Source organism: Amblyomma mixtum, chromosome 8 (assembly GCF_055824585.1).
Source record: "Amblyomma mixtum isolate Tamu chromosome 8, ASM5582458v1, whole genome shotgun sequence".
Lineage (NCBI taxonomy): Eukaryota > Metazoa > Arthropoda > Arachnida > Ixodida > Ixodidae > Amblyomma > Amblyomma mixtum.
The window spans coordinates 61,720,422-61,739,753 of record NC_143019.1 but is presented as its reverse complement, the minus strand read 5'-3'; the positions used below and the strand labels follow the sequence as shown (position 1 = coordinate 61,739,753).

The 19,332-nt window shown below is 45.2% G+C and overlaps 1 protein-coding gene across 7 annotated transcripts in view; it reads right to left on the bottom strand.

Moving 5' to 3' along the window:
- LOC149332731 (uncharacterized) overlaps positions 1-19,332 on the bottom strand; it is a 47,824-nt gene that overhangs the window by 12,166 nt on the left and 16,326 nt on the right. For 4 of the 7 annotated variants that reach the window (XR_016285251.1, XM_089558311.1, XM_089558309.1 and 1 more), the window contains exons 11-16: positions 19,184-19,222; positions 16,412-16,681; positions 14,970-15,050; positions 8,950-9,108; positions 6,825-7,157; positions 2,379-2,418 (exon numbers count right to left, since the gene is read on the bottom strand). Coding sequence is in view for 5 of the 7 variants with exons in the window: in XM_089558311.1 (XP_089414437.1) it covers positions 2,379-2,418; positions 6,825-7,157; positions 8,950-9,108; positions 14,970-15,050; positions 16,412-16,681; positions 19,184-19,222 (922 nt within the window). In the remaining 2 variants the exon portion in view is untranslated. Of the gene's footprint in view, positions 1-2,374; positions 2,419-6,824; positions 7,158-8,949; positions 9,109-14,969; positions 15,051-16,411; positions 16,682-19,183; positions 19,223-19,332 lie in introns of all 7 variants that reach the window. The other 3 variants (XR_016285252.1, XM_089558313.1, XM_089558312.1) reach the window with 1 other exon arrangement.

The following is a 19,332-nucleotide window of genomic DNA, read 5'->3' as shown; positions in this document are numbered from 1 at the left end:
GGCAGAGCATCCGGCTTATGCCGCAGACCGGTTCCGTTGCAAATACAATGATTAGCTGCCTACAGCAATGTGAAATAAGAGGTTCTGAAAGGCAAGCCAACCAAGGGTGAACAGTGTCCTTTCACCTTTTTTTAATAGTTTCATCAGTCTCAGCAAGAACAGTGGCGGGGCAAGGCTACTCGCCATACAAAACCTTACGCTGCCGCTTGAACATACCAATGGACATGAAAGTTTTTTATCGACGAGGAAAAGCACTATGACCAATCTTCGTGACAGTAAAAAAACCCAAGAAGGTTCAACGAGCATACTCTGTGGCTATGGACATACCCTGTGGCTATGGACGGGAGCCACAATTTACTACGTGAATCGTGCAGCTCACAAAATATATGTTCCATTTAGGCCTAACAGCACACTACCCGTCCAACATACGTGTCAATGGTCCGTCAATTTCACATTTCAGAGCTTTTCTGGCAAGCAGTACACACAACATTCGCCTGTGATGCTGGACACAGACAATGAAATCATTTTTGATACAGAAAGCCTAGAGCGTAAAAAGAAAAATAAATAGAGGAAGGTTTCAAAGTTACAGACACTGTTTGCCTTTACTTTACTTTGCCTGTGGAAACAGACAAAGTAACAGACCACCACCACACTGCAGTTGCATACAAACCTCTCAGACTTGGGGAAAACACTTCACTTTTTGCTAGCCTTGGCTTCCATGCCCAATTTCAATCTAACAGGACATCACCAAACTGAATGCTTTACACAGCAAATGCACAAGCAAGTCGGTCAGTCAAAAGGCGGAGCAGCTGAAAGTCGTAACGAGACAGCACAAGATGTGCAGAGCCAACTCCCAGATGAGTTTCCACCCAATTACAGCGGACGGAATAAATCTGACAATTCGAAAGTCCCAGCAAACACCTCTATCGCATTCCCACACTCACTTCAAATGAACTCTAATTTCGCAGAGCTGAATGACTAGGATCAAGACAGTCATTTAAACAACTGCGCCAAGGTAATTCTTGCAAGAGTTACAACGGAAGCACAAGTAAAAGCCACACAGAACGCAATAACAACCTTCAGTGACAAGGCAGACCCCTACCAGCATATAAACGGATGACATTTTTTTCTGCTTTTCCAGTTAACCACACAAGGGCAAGAACAGAAGTCTGCATGACGTATGTCCACAAACTTCGGTCTATCTTCCCGGCACCCCTTAAAGGGGCTGCGAAACACTGCTTGGGGTGATACCAGCTATACTTCAGGTGGGTTCTTTGTCACACAGATGCTGACTTAAAAAGAATTACAGGAATCGATGCACAGGAACGGGAGTTATTCAGAGAAGAAATTTCAAAATACAAGCAAACAAAACGCTGCCCTCAACTCGATTTTGGCGGGGCTTCCCACTCCTATTTCGCTCTCCCAATGACGGCACCTGGCGCAACCAATCAAAACAGCCAGCCAGAGCACATCGCAGAAGTTTGTACTCCATGGTTGCCTGCTCTCTATAACTCGTTCTTGCTGAGACTGGCAGCGTCGTTTCCATGCCAGAGCGCCCCTGGTGGTGTATTTTTATTTTACTTGCTTTGCAGGGCTTTTATCTAAGACAAACAAGTTGTTTTTGTTGATCTAATATAAAACGCAGACAGGTGACAAAATGTCTCTATTTATTCACACAATTTGCAGTATATTTACTGTTTGTCCGATCATCAAGCTCGCGCCAGGTGATGTCATATCCGCTGCTAAAAACCCACCACTGTGTGGCGACACCATCAGAGCCATGAAGTTGTTTTTGGGAGGACATTGAAATATTAAAAAACGGAATATATGCGGTATTACCGACGCTAATAACACCATTATAACTCACTGTATGCAATCAACAGGCAAAACAGTTAACTAAGATTGTGTTTCTGGGCCCCTTTAAAGCATCATGCAATACCCACACGTGCTTCACCAGCGATTTTCTACTTCGGCATAGGGCATTCCATTCGCTAAAGGAAAGTTGCCGATACCACCCATGATGTGCGCCAAACAACAAACTCAAGGAACAGAAAAACTGCGGCATGCTCGCACTGCTCAAAAACAGACAAAAAAAAAAGCAAACCTGGTTGTATAGCAACAATTAAAAAGAATCTGAAGCCTTTTTCAAAGGGGGCCTCAACAAACTGTTGCTATGCAGTCCTCTAGTTCCATACGCTTCGATGGGCATGGTAATGAAATGAAACAGAGATCGGGTCCCATAAAAGAAAAAAAAAATCAAACCAGCACAGCGCCTGCTTATGTAAACAGGAAAAAGGGGGACGGGTGTGGGACTGGGACGGCTAAGAGCAGTAGTGGTTTGCAAGAAGAAGAAGAGGCAAGATTAAGATCTTACTGACTTTGGAGGCGGGACCTGGTTTACCCACAGAGACGTTGGTTCTGCAAGAGGGGGGAGGAGAAAAAAAAAAGAGGGAAAAAAAAATTGCAACAAACACTCATTACATACACACAAAACTGCTCGAATAAACAAACTCTTATGCCCTGCATCAAAATGCTTCCATGCAGCACGGTTACAACCGCTATAATTTCAGTCACCAATTGCCAGGCATAGCAAACATACCCTCACAAATTTAACAACTCAGTCCTCACTGTTAAAAAGAAAGCATTCAATTATACAGAGTTTATTCTTTTAAACCAATTCGCCAACTTTTTTCAAACATCTTTAAAGTTTAAAAAGTTATACCAGCGTATTTTTGAACCATATATATCAGAGATTTGTAGCAAGACAGCAAGGCACCATCCAAATAACGACATGCTATTTTGAAGAAAGAATTTTTACTAGCCCTAACCGTTTCCACTAGTGTTTGGAATTAAGTTCCTTACATTGTATTGAATGCTCATGAGGCTGCAAACCTCTTCAGGGGCCTGTGTTTCGGCCTGTGTTTCAACAGTCAAGTAGTACAACATGTCGAAAAAGAAAAGACTGCAAAAAAGAAGCAAACACACAAAAGAAAACCCGAATGAAGGACTCAGTTTGAAAATCTTTCCGACTGCGTCCGACGAACCTGCAGACAAACGCAGATTAGCAAGAAGCACCCCGGTAAAAGTGAAACCATGAATCATACCAATCGGTAGGAATGGTACCGACAGCTTTCATCATCTCTTATAGACAAAACTCAAAGGCGAAATACCATGTGCATGCACTTAGGGTAAAAAAGCAAAGTGCAAATAATATGTGGACTTTTTTTTTATGTTCATTAGCTAGTGATTTTCCACTTTTCAAGCCAACAATGGTAAAATCCAGCCAACATTCAGATACATCTTGCGAGTACAAACTTCCATTCAAAGCGACAACAAATAATAAAACAAATAAAACAGTAATGACTAGACTTGTGATAATAATAATTCCTGATATTCGGAAGGCTAGTAAAATATTCTCACTCTAAATGTCTGGTACTCAAATATGACTGTATTCAACATGAGGAAATATTTCTGGAACGCTTGCTTTTAGTGGTTTAGACGCATATCCAGTGTGCATCTGTCTTCAATTTTTTAAGTAGTGTTTCAGAAATTCAGGTGCTCTTCACAATACGTCACAATGACCTTGTACATTAGAGAAGAAAACAGTTGTCAAAATGCCTAAATGTGCTGCTATTCAACCAATCCTTATGCACCAAAGGTATTCAAATGTTCACTACAAAATCATTCCAAGAAAATTCACATTTTCTTCAAATTTGTTTCAAGCTTAAAAATCAAAAACAAGAAAAATCAGACACACACACCTAGCCATACAGCGATATTTCTGCCACAACAAAGTATTTCCGATTTTCCGTCAGCAAAGCATACAAGGCAATGCAATTATGCCCCCCCCCCCCCCCCCCACCTCCCCACCCAAACAAACAATTTTCGGAGCAAGATTCCCCTTCAATTAAAATTTTCACAGTAACCAGGCAATTTTTTTTTTAATCGAACATCCACATATGCCCCCTGTATCGTTAGGTTTAACCAAAAACAGCTGCCGAAGGCAGTTCGTACTTTCTGTAGTGCAGCTGACACTCCCTACGGAATCAGAATTAATGTGCGGGCATCTGCACATAAAGATCGATGTGTTGCACAAATGCCTTCGATGGTTTTACCGATGGCTCTGATTCCGCGCTTGCGAACCGTGGCCGTTGGTGCAAAGCAGCTTTCAGCTTTTTCACTCTCCTTGCTGATTAACTCTTTCCTTACCATGGCACTAGGCGTCGATCGCCGGCGAGCGAAGTTTTTGAGCGCGAATTTTAAAAATACCACTGCGCCCTGGACTTGTGGCGCCATCTCGGTGATTGTATACAAAGTAGAGTTTCCGTTTCTGCACGGTTCACATTTTTACCGCGTGGCGGCGATTTTTAAAGGGTGCGCGGGTGCGAAGGTTGACGCGCACTTGAGCGGAGTGATGGCGTCGACATCCAAAACCGCGCGCGCTCGAAAGATCGCAGTTTTGCTCGATCCCGACGACCCGGCAAGTGATCTTTTAGACTCGTCGAGCACAGATGACTCGGACATCGATGTCGCGTCATCGGAGTTACTCATTTAGAAAGTTTGCAGTGAATTTCATTAATTATTTGTGATTGCTAATTTTTATTACCCATTTTGTTATTACTGTATTTCTTTCGTAATGTGCTTTTGTACTGTGCATTTAACACGGGCATTTTGGTATATAGTATTGTGCTATAAGTTAATCTTTTCCTTGAAAAAAAAAATTTAAGTAGGACCAATCAAGAACTTGAATATTTCACTATGCGTCTTGTAATTTTTCCTAACTCAATGAGTACTGAGCGTATGGGTATCATTCTATAAATAAATGTTGCCTATTGATATACCCACAATTTGTATATTTTGGAATTTCGGTAAAAAATTTTTTGCCAGAGATATTACTCCTTACTCAGAAACTTTTTGCATTTTTTTGTCTTTTTTTGTTAATGAATATTTTTTTATGTAAATCAATTTTTTTTTATTTCTTAAAAATAAATACTGCTTGAAAGCACGTTCATTTATTTTCACTTTTATGTACCGCATGTCACTGTACATTTAGTAGCTGTTGCACAAAGAATTCGTAACTAAACCATACGAAAAAAAAAAAAAGGCCAATTTCCCCGTGGTAAGGAAAGAGTTAAAGCAGAGCAGAAATTGGTTCTACGTTCATTTCAGTGTGAAGTTATTGTGCTGACAGAAGCCGGTGAAAACATTATAAGCGCCGCGAAATTGCCCCTTTTCTCCCTGCCGGTCTTTGGCGGTCTTTGGCGCCGCCTTGCCGCCTCGGTAGACACGGTCGCTGTTCGGACTTAGTCGATCGGGCGCGTTCGCCCTGGTGGCTAGTTGCAGTGGCTAGTTGCAAAGCGCTTTTTCTGAGGCTTCATACCACATTTCTGGCACATCATCTAAAGCGCACCTAGTCCACACCAAAATGCCTCCAAGCAGAGCAGACTCAGTAGGGGTGCACACAGAACGAAAGTAAGGGTGCTTTTATAACGCTTGCGGAAAAAATATTAGTTCTGACAGCAAATGTAGTGCATTCACTGCGTGAACACATCTAATGCCCGAGATTTCTGAAGCATCACAAAAATCATTCCTCGGCACTGATTTCGAAATGGTGGCCTAACTGACAGAATAAAAAAGAAGTCAGCACTATTCATGAAATATCCAGTCCAACCTGTCAATGTCTGGGTTCGATTTGATGCAGCCAGATTTTTCATAGGTCCCTTAATTACAAATTTAACTGCAAAAATACTTGTAAAAACCGACTTTGAGAATGCGACAGTTGCCTATACCAAAATATGAAAAAATAAAGCAGCATAAGAACAAAGAATTGCAGAAGTTAGAAAGCATTCATATTACATAAGCCAAAAATGACAAGCACTACAAGAACAAGGAAATAGTCCCTCTGCTGTTGCATTTTTGTGCCATACTGGGGTAATATGAAATAAAGCAGGCTGCATGAATCACAAAAAGAAAATGGGAACAATGCAACAGTGTTCTACACACACTGACAAAAATGAATCACCAGGGTGGAAATTTGGGCAAGTCGGTTTTGATCCATAACATAAGAGTACCATCCGCCACAGGAAAAGATTTGCTAAATGTACTGAGGGCATTGTGTACAATATTCCGCTCTCCTGTGGCAAACAGTATATTGGGCAATCTGGTAGGTGCCTGAAAGACAGGCTTCGAGAGCACAATAACAACATGAAGACTTATACCGGCAGCAATCTAGCTTTGCACTGCAAAGATTGCAAGTGTGTGCCTTTTTTGGACAAATGCTCAGTCGTTGCCAAGAGTAGAGATAAGCTAACTCGCGAAATTGTGGAAGCTGCACAGATTGCTGCCTTACAAGATAACTGCGTTAGTACTCCGTCCATTTCCTTGTCTAAACGAGAGCTGGCCTTCTTGGGTTCAAAACATCCGTGATCTCACATTTTCATCACATTTTTTTTTTTATCGCACCTTTTTTTCGATTTTTTCTCTTAGGTCAGCGCATGCGCTACTTTTGCTCAGGTTCCGTTCACTTGGTTGGGTTTGGTTTTCTTCGTCAGTCGGAAGTTAGCGCCTGTGTTGTTGGTGTGTGTTCTCTCCCCTTTTGTCTGTCGTCCTGGTTTTGCGCTACTCTTACGTTATGGACAAAAATGAAATGCCACTTTAGAAAAGCACGGACATTGAACCTGACTTTGTCACTTTGGATCCCCGGCAGAAAAACCTCTGGTCACTTTATGACTAGCACTGAAAATTCAGCAGGCTTTTATCAATTTTTTTAACAAGAGATCATTTCATATTCCTTCAGCCTCGAGTAAAAACCCAGCAAGCCTCACCTCAGCGTGCTGTCCGCTGAAGGCCAGTTGCGACGGTTGCCGTTGGCCGCACTCACAGATGACCCCTGACCTCTCGACTCCTCGCTGCTGCTGTTGCTGCGCGAGCGTGACTTTTTCTTGTCCTCGCCGCCATCGCTGCTCAGGGACCTCGACCGTGACCTCGACAGGCTGTGACGGTAGTACGACTTGCGCGGTGGGCTCGGAAGCTTGCGCGGAGGTGCTGGAGGCGAAGATCGTGACCGCGACCTCCGGTCCCGTGGATCCCGACCTCTGGGCGACCTTGGAGATGAGGTCGAACGCTGCCTGTGACCACCCCGATGCCTTGAGCGTGACCTACATGCAGTTTCGGCTGGTATGTTCACAGTGTCATCTGCACAATGCACTTTCCAGGTGCTCCTTGTTTAGTTGAAGCAATGAAAACAGAGACTCTGCCATAAATAAAACTAAAGCTGGGGGATAAAAATGATAATCACAACATGTCCACTTAAAGGGACACTGAGGAGAGCTCTATTAATATTTTTTTTATAGCAAAATCCGATAGTTCGGCATTTCATGGCTTTGTTGCCACTTGGCCGGCAGCGAAAGATGCCTTGATTTCTAAGAAATTTGGATTCGAAGTTGAAAAGTTTTTCCCGCCGCTCTGATTCAAACTTGGGATTCTCCTATGACGACACAGGACTAAGTGACGTGAAACATGACGTGCACATGATGTAACGCAGACTCCATGATTTCTGGTGGCCAGCAGTGCGGCCCAGCAGCAGCCGAAAAGAAAGCTACCGCCGGCCGCACATTGAAGGCATCTATCGGCTATTGCGGCAGTCGCTACCGTCGCTTCGTTTACGCTTGCACCGGCATTTTGCCAGTGTTACGATGGATCCCGTTCTCGAAGTCGTCAACGAAGTTCTCGCAAATAGACACCTTTAGCATACCGTGTACCTTGTTACCGTTAGCGGCATACCGGGAGCCCGCATACCGCTGTGAGCAGGCGCTGATTGGTCCCGGCGCTGCTGGAGCGCGCGTAGCTGTCGGGTACGTGGCGCCATCTGGCGACGTTAAGAAAATTTGCGCATGCATTTGCTGCGCCTCAGTGATTCGTGGCTTCTCGTGTCCTAGTGTTGCTAGAACTATTGGTTCTAGCAACACTGCTTTGTCCTATGACGTCATGAAGCTTGTACTTGCGAGTTTGGCCTGTGGCGGCGATACCTGTATTTTGGTTCTTGCTCTTTTCTACGTTACAAGAGCTTTGTTGTCAGTATGAATGGCGTTTTTGTAATCAGGAGCTGGTATTCCGTCGATGCAAGCCAGCTTCAATTTCTCCTCAGTGTCCCTTTAAGCAAATGTTGGGAGAAAAAAGAAGTGACAAAAGAATGGCTCAGAACGCCACTTTTATGCAGAGCTCTAGCCCTAAAACCATCGTTAGCATCACCTTTATTTCATCTTCCTCAGGATGACCAAACTATTTTCGCTGCCCATACAAGCTGTAATTCTTTGAAGTCAGGCTTTGATGACTCCATGAAAATGGCTATGAGAACTGGATTGTGGATTGTGGGGTTTAATGTCCTGAAGCGACACCTTGCCTATAAGGGACGCCGTAGCGAAGGGCCACGGATTAATTTAGACCACCTAGGGCGGTCTTCAATGAGCGCTGACATTGCACAGCACGCGGGAGGTCTTTAGTGTTTCACCTCCATCACTCCAGCTTCCAAGCATAGGTTGTGCTCTGTCTTGGGTGAACACTGTGTGCTCGAATAATTAGTGCTGTCAGCTGCATAGCTGGTTAAAATTCATCCACTTCTTAATCGGTGCATGTGGGACATGTTTATGCAGTGGCCTTGAAGACTGACACATCCGACAACAGTCCCATCGACGATCTCATGTTACAGGATGATTCCACTAAGCCATTATTCCAAGGTAACAAAATGTCCAGGTTTCCAGCAAAATGCCTGCTTCAGACTCAGAAAAGTGAACAATAGCCCAAGGGGGTGACTGTCTTAACCAGACATGGGGTCAACTATCTTAATTTCGATACTTAGGTTGATACTTAATTTTATCTGCTAGTTACCAGCATATGCCCAGCCCTTCCTCATCCCACCAGAGCTAACTAAGCAAGAAAAGTTCTGCAAACCTAGAGCGGCTTCGTGAAGACGTCCGACGACCTCGATGGTGCGGAGAGTTTGACCGCAGTGACCGGGACCGCCGCCTGTAGCTCCGACCGGGACGGAACGATGGCCGACCTCGGCTACGGCTACGGCTGCGGCGACGACCTCTGCCTCCGGATGATGACCTGCAGAGCAATGGTGAGACGGCATGAGAGAAACTGAAACATGCCTGAGGCGTTTCCTCGGACAAGCATATTGAAGCTTGAAACAAGCGAAACACATTCCTTATCTGCAACAATACACAATGCACTCAACAAACTTGCTGTGACAACGCCACACATGAAACACAGGCACAGAGTCAATAGTGAACACAGCCTAAACCAATCAGAACGCACCACATAAGCTTTCTAGTTGCGAAAAAGTGAAATAGAGGCCAGGGGCTTGATTGAAATAGTGAAGAAAAAAACTGAAGGTAACACACAACATGAAAAAAAAAAAAAAAAGCTTGGGGCCTTCACCAGATATTTAACTCTTTCGGGACCGACCCATAGGCCATCGATCATATATGATCGACGGTTTTGCGCGTGCTGTCACGTTCAAATTTCCGCGCGCTTGGACAAGTAGCGCCATCTAGGGGGTTTTCAGGAACTAGAATCTCGGTTTCAGCATAGTTTCGTTTGTTTTCCATCAGGCGGCAATATGGGAGCGAGCATTATATCATTTTTAGGTCTAATCTGTCTTTATGCGTGAAATACTATCTAATCAGCTACATTTTGATATATGTTACAGCTATATAGCGCAATGAGTATTTGTAATAAAAAAATTATTTCTGACACTCATCAGAATTGCGTTTTTTCCGCGGTCCCGAAAGAGTTAAAGAAAATGAGATGTCATTTAGGTTGCCTTCTATGGTGTCTACAATGAGTGCCATGTTCTGTGATTTTCCTGCCAAAACTCACGTTGGAACCGGTCCCATTGCCATTCCCTTTTTTCCGATATATCAGGTCCAAAAATTGGGTGCGCATTAGAATCGAGTACGACCCTAAATCTCCGATATCATATCGCCATAGGCTTTTCAAAATGGCCGCCGCATACGCACTTCGAGCGTAGCAGCATAGTAGCAGCCACTATAGCCTAGCTGCATGTGCTTAGGTTAGTCTATCCATTTTCTGCGTTTGATCTACCAGCATGGACGTGCCGACAGCAAAGATACGCCGAGTTCATCATGATGCCGCATTTAAAAGGAAAGTCATCATGTGTGCAGAGACGGACGAAAATCGGGCCACATCACGCGCATTCGGAGTACCAGAAACATGCGTGCGGGACTGGCGCAAGCAGAAGGAAACGATTTTCGCCAGCGAGGCTGCACGAAAGGGTTTCAGTGGACCGAAGCAGGGCCGGTTCGCTGAAATAGAAGAGCGGCTCGCAGAATACGTTCAAGTGCAGCGAGGGGCGCAGCAACCAGTGACGACCGATCTGCTCAAAGTCCGGGCGATGCAGTTAGCCCTACAAACAGGGCTAACACAGAGTGACTTCAAAGCCAGCAGGTGCTGGCTGTCAAATTTTATGAAGAGAAAAGGCTTTTCTCTTCGAAGGCGAACGGGGATATGCCAAAAGTTGCCTGAAGAATATGAAGAAAAGCTGCAGTTTTCAGCGGTTCGTTTTGAGTTTGCGCCGCAGGAACAGCTACGGCCTCGGCCAGATTGGAAATGCTGATCAGACACCGCTCCACTTCGACATGCCTGCCAATACAACTGTTGAAAAGAAGGGGGCGAAGCAAGTGCACGTGTTGCCTTCCGGCCATGAAAAAATACGCGTCACCGCAATGCTTTGTTGCACCGCGGATGGACACAAGCTGCCCCCGTATCTTATACAGTCTAGCCCGTTTATAACGAAGCCACTTATAGCGAAATAGCGGTTATAACGAAGGGATTTCAATTTCCCATTTCCATTTTTGCATTTTCAATACATTTTGGGTCCGGTTTTAACGAAGTAAATAAGAGCGCGTCAGCGGATATAACGAAGAGATTTAATACCAACCGAAAAATAATCTGCCAATCAACACATTTTTGCGTCCTTGAGGCAATTTTTTCTGCGAAAATAAGAGCAAAATTCGGCTGACGGCGTCCTTTCGTGGCGTCGTCTGCTCTCCTGTGGAGCGAAAGGTTGCTTCACTGCATCGCAGCGCGCGCTTTGTTTTATGTCGGTGCCGCGGTGCGCAAGGCAGGGAGAAAGCGCGGCAGCATTGTGCATGTTGGAAGCGTGGCTCATTTTTATCGTTATCGCGGATCGTTGTACAGTGAAAGCTCGTTAATTCGACCCCCGTTAATTCGGATAATCGGATAATTCGACGTGCACGCGAGGTCCCTACAATTATACATAGGAGTCTATGGGGCGAAACTCTCGTTAATTCGAACAAATTTTGCCGTGCGTCGGTTAATTCGACTTCACTCCGCAGCCCGCCAAGCCTTCCTCCATGGCCGAGAGCAGAAAAAAAAAAACACTGCCACGAGCGGCGCTACTGTACGGCTGATATGCCATCCGTATGGTCATCGTCGTCAGCAGCGTGAGCGAGGGCTCACTGCTCACAAAGTTGGCTAGGACGTTCGTGTAATGTCCACCCGTTACAAAGGGATAAGCCCCTAATCCAATCCAATCGAGGGCGAGGGAAGCGATGTTAGCGGCGGCCGAAGCGACTGGCGTCTTTTTTTTTGTGCTTTGTTGTGTCTCAGCAGTCGTGTTGGTGTCGTCCGCTGAACCCTGTCGACAGCAAGTCTGGTTTTGGCGAGTGTCGTCGTTTCCACGTGTTCTTGCTGTTACGATCGCGGTTATTTAACCATAAGGCGGCGCCTTTTTTGGTAATTGCGCGCTTCGTCAGCGTGTTTACTGCGCTGCTTGTTGTTGCTGTTTTGTTGCGACTGACAGAAGGGTGAAAGGAAATTGCACGGGCCTGCCTACTGGCTTAGCCAAGCCACCACCGCTGCTGCGTGCAGATAGAGGAGAGTTAAAAGATCAGAGGAAAGATAAGGAGAAAAGATAAGACGCGCGTCGCAGCAACAACCGCGTCCACCCACCGAAGCGGACGCTGGCTGAAAAAGATAAGCGGCTGAAGCCGCGCTCGCTTCACCTCCTCCCCGCACTGCTTTCGAGGGGGTAGCGCGCAGTGCCTGCGCGCCTCGCCTTTGTGTCCTGTTAGCTGATCGAGGATGAAATAATTGAAGTGACAGGCGCTGACAACGACAATTCATCGGAAGGTGACGATTGTGAGCAGTTGTGCCAAATGCCGAAGTGCACGGTGAAAGAAGCCTGAGAAGCCTTGTCCGTGCGGGAGGACTTCTGTGAACAAATCCCTGACGGTGCGTGTGCCGCGGAGCACCTGGCAGCTGTTGGAGCTATCGTAGTCGCTCAAATTCGCTCGAAAAAGCAGACGGTGATAACATATTTCTTTGCCAAACAAAGGTACGTCCTGTTGCGGCAAACACTGTTTTTTGTTCTTCATTCGATAATTCGACATTCGGATAATTCGACAATTTTTCGCAGTCCCGTCAGTGTCGAATTAACGAGCTTTTACTGTATGCTGTTTATAAGGACAGAGTTATTCGACTTGATCTAGCTGGTGAACGGTTGTCCGTTCGCCAGCTAGATCAAGTCGAATAACTCCTGAGCGCAGAGCGCCTCCGACAGCGAATGCGACGATGCTAGTTGTGCCCCTAAGCCGGTCACCTCCGCAGCGGCCATCGCAGCTGTTGACACGCTACGGATGTACCTCGGGAGTCCGGAGTTCGACCAGATCTTTGCTTCTCAGTTAGATGGTATGGAAGCCGCAATCCTGAAGTGCGCACTCGCGAAACGTGTTCAGGGGACGCTGGACTTCTTTCAGCGGCAATAAATCGGTATGCCGATGTTTGCATTTTTTTTTTCGTAGTCCGCATATAACGAAATAGCGGATATAGCGAAGTGATTTCCGATTCCCGCCGACTTTGTTATAACCGGGCTAGACTGTATTCAGATGCAAGACGCTCCCGAAAGGAATCGTGTTTCCGAGTGGCGTGATTGTGCGCGCAAATGAAAAAGGTTGGATGACCACGAACTTGGTCGCCGGCTGGATCGATCACGTCTGGCTCAAGAAACTCGGCGGCAGTTTGGGCCTGCGTGCGATGCTTGTGCTCGACGCGTTCAGGTGCCATCTCGACCAACGCATCAAGGACAAGCTCGCAGCGTGCAACACCGACCTTGTCGTGATACCCGGCGGCATGACATCGCAGCTCCAGCCACTCGATGTTTGTTTAAGGGGGGACACTGGTCTTGAAAAAAAAAATTCTTATTAATGAAGTCACAGTTACGAAATCTTCAGGGCATATGTATTTTTGTGTGCTGATTCTAAACATGCCATTTAATTTCATGTAAAACATTTCCTTGAGCACTTATGCACTTTTTATGCTAGTATTTTGCGAAGTGTTTTGAAGAAAATTTGCTGTGGGAAACTCGCTGAAATGCATGCTATTATGTTCTCTTGACACCAAGGAATACAATAAGGGTGAAATTGTCTTCCTGCCTATCATAGAACTTAAGTTATAGAGTTTTGAAGTTGTCGCTTCAGAAATGAGAAGGAAAGTGTGTATTCCTGTTTCTGAAGTGGCAGCTTCAGTACCCTATTAGTCGAGTTCTATGAGAGCCAGGATTATAATTTCACCCTTATTGTATTCTTTGGTGTCAAGAGAACCCAATGGCATACATTTCAGCGAGTTTCCTGCAGCAAATTTTCTTCAAAACTCTCCGCAAAATACTTGCATAAAAAGTGCATAAGTGCTCAAAGAATTGTTTTACATAAAATTAAATGACATATCTAGAATCAGCGCACAAAAATACATGTGCCCTGGAAATTTCATAACTATGACTAAATTAATAAAATTTTCTTTTCAAGACCAGTGTGCCCCCTTAAACAAGCCGGTTAAAGATAGGATTCGGGCGCTCTACACCGAATGGCTTGTGAGTGGCTGCCACGAATTCACTCCCACTAATAGGATTAAGCGTGCCTCGCTGCAAGACTTCGCTGGATGGGCGAAAGATGCGTGGTGCACGATACCGTCTGCCATGGTCAGCAAGGCCTTTAAAAAATGTGGGATATCGAATGCCAGGGACGGCACCGAGGATGAAATGCCTTGGTCCGTCAACAGCGATAAGGAGTTGTCTGACAGCGACAACGAGTGAACCTTGTGCCAGCGCAGTGAAAACAATCTTGGCGAGATAAGCCGTTTCCTTTTTTTTGTGTGTGTTTATTATCGCAACTTTAGTGCATCGAGATTAAATCTTTTGTTTTTCCAAACGAGACAAAGTTGTAACGAGACAAAGTTGTATTGCTGCATGAAAGCACGAGGTAGGCGGTACTTTCTTTTTTTTTCTTGGAAAACGGATGCGCGTTACAATCAAGGAGCTTTTTTTTCGGTGAGGGGGTCACGAAAAACAGGTGCGCATTACAATCGAGGGTGCGTTAGATTCGAGTAAATACGGTATGTATATAAGTCATCATCTTCTAGAATGTATGAATAGCTTACTTACTTGAATAGCTAACTTGATTATCATGTAGAATTATACTAATCCAACCCACTAATCCACCTCAATGAGGTGGGCCTACTTCCAAAATTCAGGGAGTCCTTCGGAATTTTTAGGGGTGGGCCAACTTACAAATTTTAGGGGCCCTCACATTTTGAAATTAGGCGGTGCTCTATGATTGGTCCACTGATGGTCACGTGGTGCTGACGTCACGACCCCCTCAATCACATTCGGTTTGGTTTGGTTTGGTTTATGGGGTTTAACGTCCCAAAGCGACTAAGGCTATGAGAGACGCCGTAGTGGAGGGCTCCGGAAATTTCGACCACCTGGGGTTCTTTAGCGTGCACTGACATCGCACAGTACACAGGCCTCTAGAATTTCTCCTCCAAAGAAATTCAACCGCCGCCATATTAGCGGGTAATCGTCATACCACTACTGACACAGTGGTGCAGCAGTTATGAAAAATTGCTTGAAATTGCGTAACCCCACATACCTTGAACTTGACGAACGTTTCCGTGCCGACCGTCCCACCCAGCCTGATCCGTGAGATGAGCCACGGTGTCGGTCCCTTGACCTGAAGCGGGAAGAAGCTTTTTTCTGAACACCTTGTAGCAGCAACAGTCATCCCTGCCAAGCAACTGTTCCCGGGACAATCTGATGTCACTACCACGTGATCCAGCTAGCTACCACAATTCATTATATACCACAATAAACTTAGGACACGGCTTATAGCTCATGACCAAACTGACAGCTCTATAGCCCTAGCATGAATTGAGGAATAACTTAACTGTGATAAAACTTAACTAAAGCGGAAAAAAAAAAAAAAGTCATGCCACAAAGCAGGAAATCACAGTAGGATAACAGTGGTTTAACACAACTGACACTGCTCAATTATCCTCCAAGACTAACATCTCCCCTCTCCTCCAAGCCAAACCTAAACAGGCACCACAGCCGTGTTTTGAATTGGAACAATACTTGAATGGCAAAAATACCCAGTCGACACTGAAAATGGCTGGCTGAGTACAAACTTGGCATGTAATCAATCACTGGCTGAAAGCTAGCCCGAGTAATTTTTGTCGTATTGGACTATACTGCACATGAGGCTTGTAATGGCAAAAAGAAATGTACAGCATAAGCCTTGTACAGCCGGCCAAATCTTTAGCTGGCGTGCGCGACTGCCGCTTTTTCTGTGCGCCTGCGCTTTCAGAAGAAGCAAACTTGCGGAAACCACAGTATTAAGCAGGGGCTTAGTGAGCCTGTGCTTAAATTTGATATTTTCTCAAGTTTGCTCCGTCACAAGGGGCAGGAGCTCGGAAAACATGGCCGTCACGCACGCCAGCTAAAGATTTGGCCGGCTGTACATAATGCCCGACATATTGTGTACCATAAAGAAAAATGTAAAAATGCAACTAGTTTTCATTTATGCTAACTTAAGTACAGCAAGAACTCGCTAGCTTGAAGTCACTGGTACCACAAGAACAAATGGGTTTTCGAATTAACCAAGCACAGTAAAAAAAAAAAATGGAGTGAGGAAAAAAATTTCACTGTGGGAATGCACATCACTCCCTCTTCGTCCCACTGCCACGCTTTGTCTTGCAGTTTCCCACACAACGCATAACAATGTGATTAGAAGGTCCAAGAATTAATGCCACTCCAAAGTTCCTTTTAAAAGTTGCATGTGGCCTGACTGACTAGCGGCAAAAATTAAGTGTTGAGAATGCGTTTTACATGCGAAATCAACCAGTAATGGTATCTTTTCTATCTGATAAAAGCACAGTTTTTGGTGGCAGTGGTCTCCCTGTGATTACAACGCAGTGTCCTACTGATACAGGCCCACTTATTTTATCATCAAAGCCCCTTTAGACATAGAAACAGGCACAAGCACAGTTATTAAACAAGCAACCCATGCACACGGCCTACAAAGCAAATCCTAACCTAGAGCGGTCCCGTGACTTTCGCCTAGAGCCTCCGTCCTGGCGACTGCTGCCGGCTCGAGAAGAGGACGTGGCTGCGGTCGTTCTGCTCCCCGCCGGCAAGGTGGTTCCACTCCCGATCCCCGGTGCCGACGGTCCACCCGTCCTAGAGTTGCTCTTCTTGGCGGCACCGTCATCATCATCCGATCCGTCGCCTCCGAAGCTGGTGATGAACGTGACCTCACCCATGTTCGGCGGTGACCGGGACCGTGAACGGGAGCTTGACTGCGCCCTAAACCAGGAAAGATTTAAAGAAGGTTCAAAGTTCAAAGTGAAATCTCTTATACAGAGGTCTCTCACTAGTTTGAACCTGCCTTAACCACACTGACACGTTGGTGTCCTCGATATCCACTTAACTTGGAATAATTTTCAGTCCCCTTGAGTGTGAATTATCGATTCATCTATACTTCAAGATGCCATGGTCCAAGGACGATTTCAATGTGCATTATCGCTTTGAGACGCAGTTGACACAAAACACAAACTGCAGAACTTGCAATCCCTTTCTTTTACCAGGCAGTGTCAAGCTGTGGAATTACAAAACGTTTTTGAACGCTTTCAATCCAAAAGGCACCTATACATTGAGTGCCATCAATGTAAGTACTAAGGAAAAAAAATCCAAGTGGTGCATGTAGTTTCATCGAAACAAATCATGTACATCAGTAACAAAAGCTGAATAGTGTCAGTGAGAATCCTTCCACAAGTCTCGCAGTAACGCTCACTATAATCTGCCAGGAACTTTGCCCCAAGAACTTCTTTAGTTTGCATAAATGAGTAAGATTACTCAGCCAGCACCTATCTGCATTACTGAGCAATGTCTGGCTAGTGTCCTTACTGTTCAAAGTTAAATTACTATTCTACACACTGTTGCAGCCATGTGGTTTACCAGCTCCCAAAAGGGGTGCGCGTCTTTCACCCAACAGACAAACATATTGCATAAGGATGCAATAAATAGCTCACGCAACAAAAAAAAAAAAAACTTCAGATGAGCAATGTTTAATTACAGACTAATGAAGAGAATCCAGCTGATTTCTGAATGCTATAAAATAAAAACTGCATATGCTGCATCTCTTTCCCATACTTTTTTTTAAAATCCTGGCCGTGAATAATTCCTCCAGCTGAGGTGCATAATTTCATTCTTCTTTCAATGTTGGACACGGCATGCACAACACCATTACCATTGCAATATGTAATCGTTCCACAGTTACGAATCAAGTGACATGGCATAGCTCCTACAACCAGTTCCATCATAGCAGGTACCAATGAATAAATTTAAGACGCACTTTGAACAGGGCACAATTACCAAAACTGTATTCATACTGTAGCTGCCTGTTAGCTGCTAAATTACATCACCTCTCCATATCTACTCTTGTCACATGTGTTTTGAGCTACCTGAGCGCCTCAATTCCATGTCTTCATTCATTATATTTGCGCTTCTCATCCACTGCTAACAGCATACACAGCTTTAATTTTTGGTGCATTGTCAGGGTATTTTAACACATTTTATCTCGTCCACCTCACAGGGAAGAAAGACATGCGCACCTAAGACGCTAGGGTTGGGATTACCGTAAAAACCCGCGTATAATACGAACCCGAATATAATACGGGGCTAAGTTTTAGAGACGCGAAATGGGAAAAAAAGTTTTACCCGCGTATAATATGAGTAACACAAGCTCATAGAAGACATTTATTCAAATCGCAACCCGCACTTCACTTCAATTACTTTGTTCTTCAGTAGCGCTTTCTTCGGACATTTCTTTGTCCGACAAATCATCCCAAATGTACTCATCTTCCGTGCCATCGAGGGCGTTTGAGATGCCGCACTTCTTAAGCCCGCTTCAGCCGCCCGGTTGGTGTCACTGCAGGCTCACCTGAGCGCATCCACTCTGCGTAGCACCGCCTGACTGCGTCCTTGAACGGTTTGTTTACACAACCATCAAACGGCCGCGAAAGCTTTGTCGCGTTCCGCTGCATACGAAAAGGGCTTCTTTCTGTTGTGGCCATCCACGAATGCTTCCTTCGACGACACCAAACTGCCTCCCGGCCGCACCGTTGCCGATGTTCTCCGCAGCCAAAATCGCTTGAAAGTAGCCGAGTACTGTTTTCAAGACCGTGACATCGTGCTCTCTAAAACAATATCCACTTCACGAAGCGTGCCTTACATGCGAGCACGTGCGTTGTCAACAGGCGCACCCAACGGATCAACAAAGAAACGACGTCGTGACGTCGTTTGTCAAGAGTAACAAAGCCAAGCCGTAGCCACGCACCAATAGCGAAGCCAAGCCGTAGCCACGCTGCAAAAACGAAACCAAAACTTCGAGCAACTTCGAAAATTTTTGTTCGGATCCGTAAATAGTACGAGGCGGAAATTTAGGACGCCAATTATGGGAAAAAAACCTCGTATTATACGAGGGTTTTTACGGTATACCATCACCCTCTCACAATTCTGTTTCAATCCATTCCTTTTGACACAGGCTGAGAAAAACCAATAAACTAGGCGAAGTATCACTGGAATCAGGCAATGGACAAATAGAAGAGCACTGAAACAAGACTACGCTGCAGCAGGCCATGCAACCACGCAATCTGCAAAACAACGCCTGCAACATTGGAGCTGCTGTCTGAGGGATGCTACTCTGAACAAGGGAGAACCACAGGACAAAAATAAGGCCCCCTTATAGGATAAAAGAATGCTCATATGGCCCAATCAGAACGAGTAGGTAGTTTCCACATGGCCTACCTGAATGGCTTGTACGTCGGACTGGCCCGGGCTGCATAGCTGAAAGAGAGAGCAGATGCACGTGAAGAACATCCAGCACACAACACACCTTGATGAAGTGGGCCAAAAACCAAGTCTCTCAAGACTCAAGTAGGGTGCAACTGCCTCCC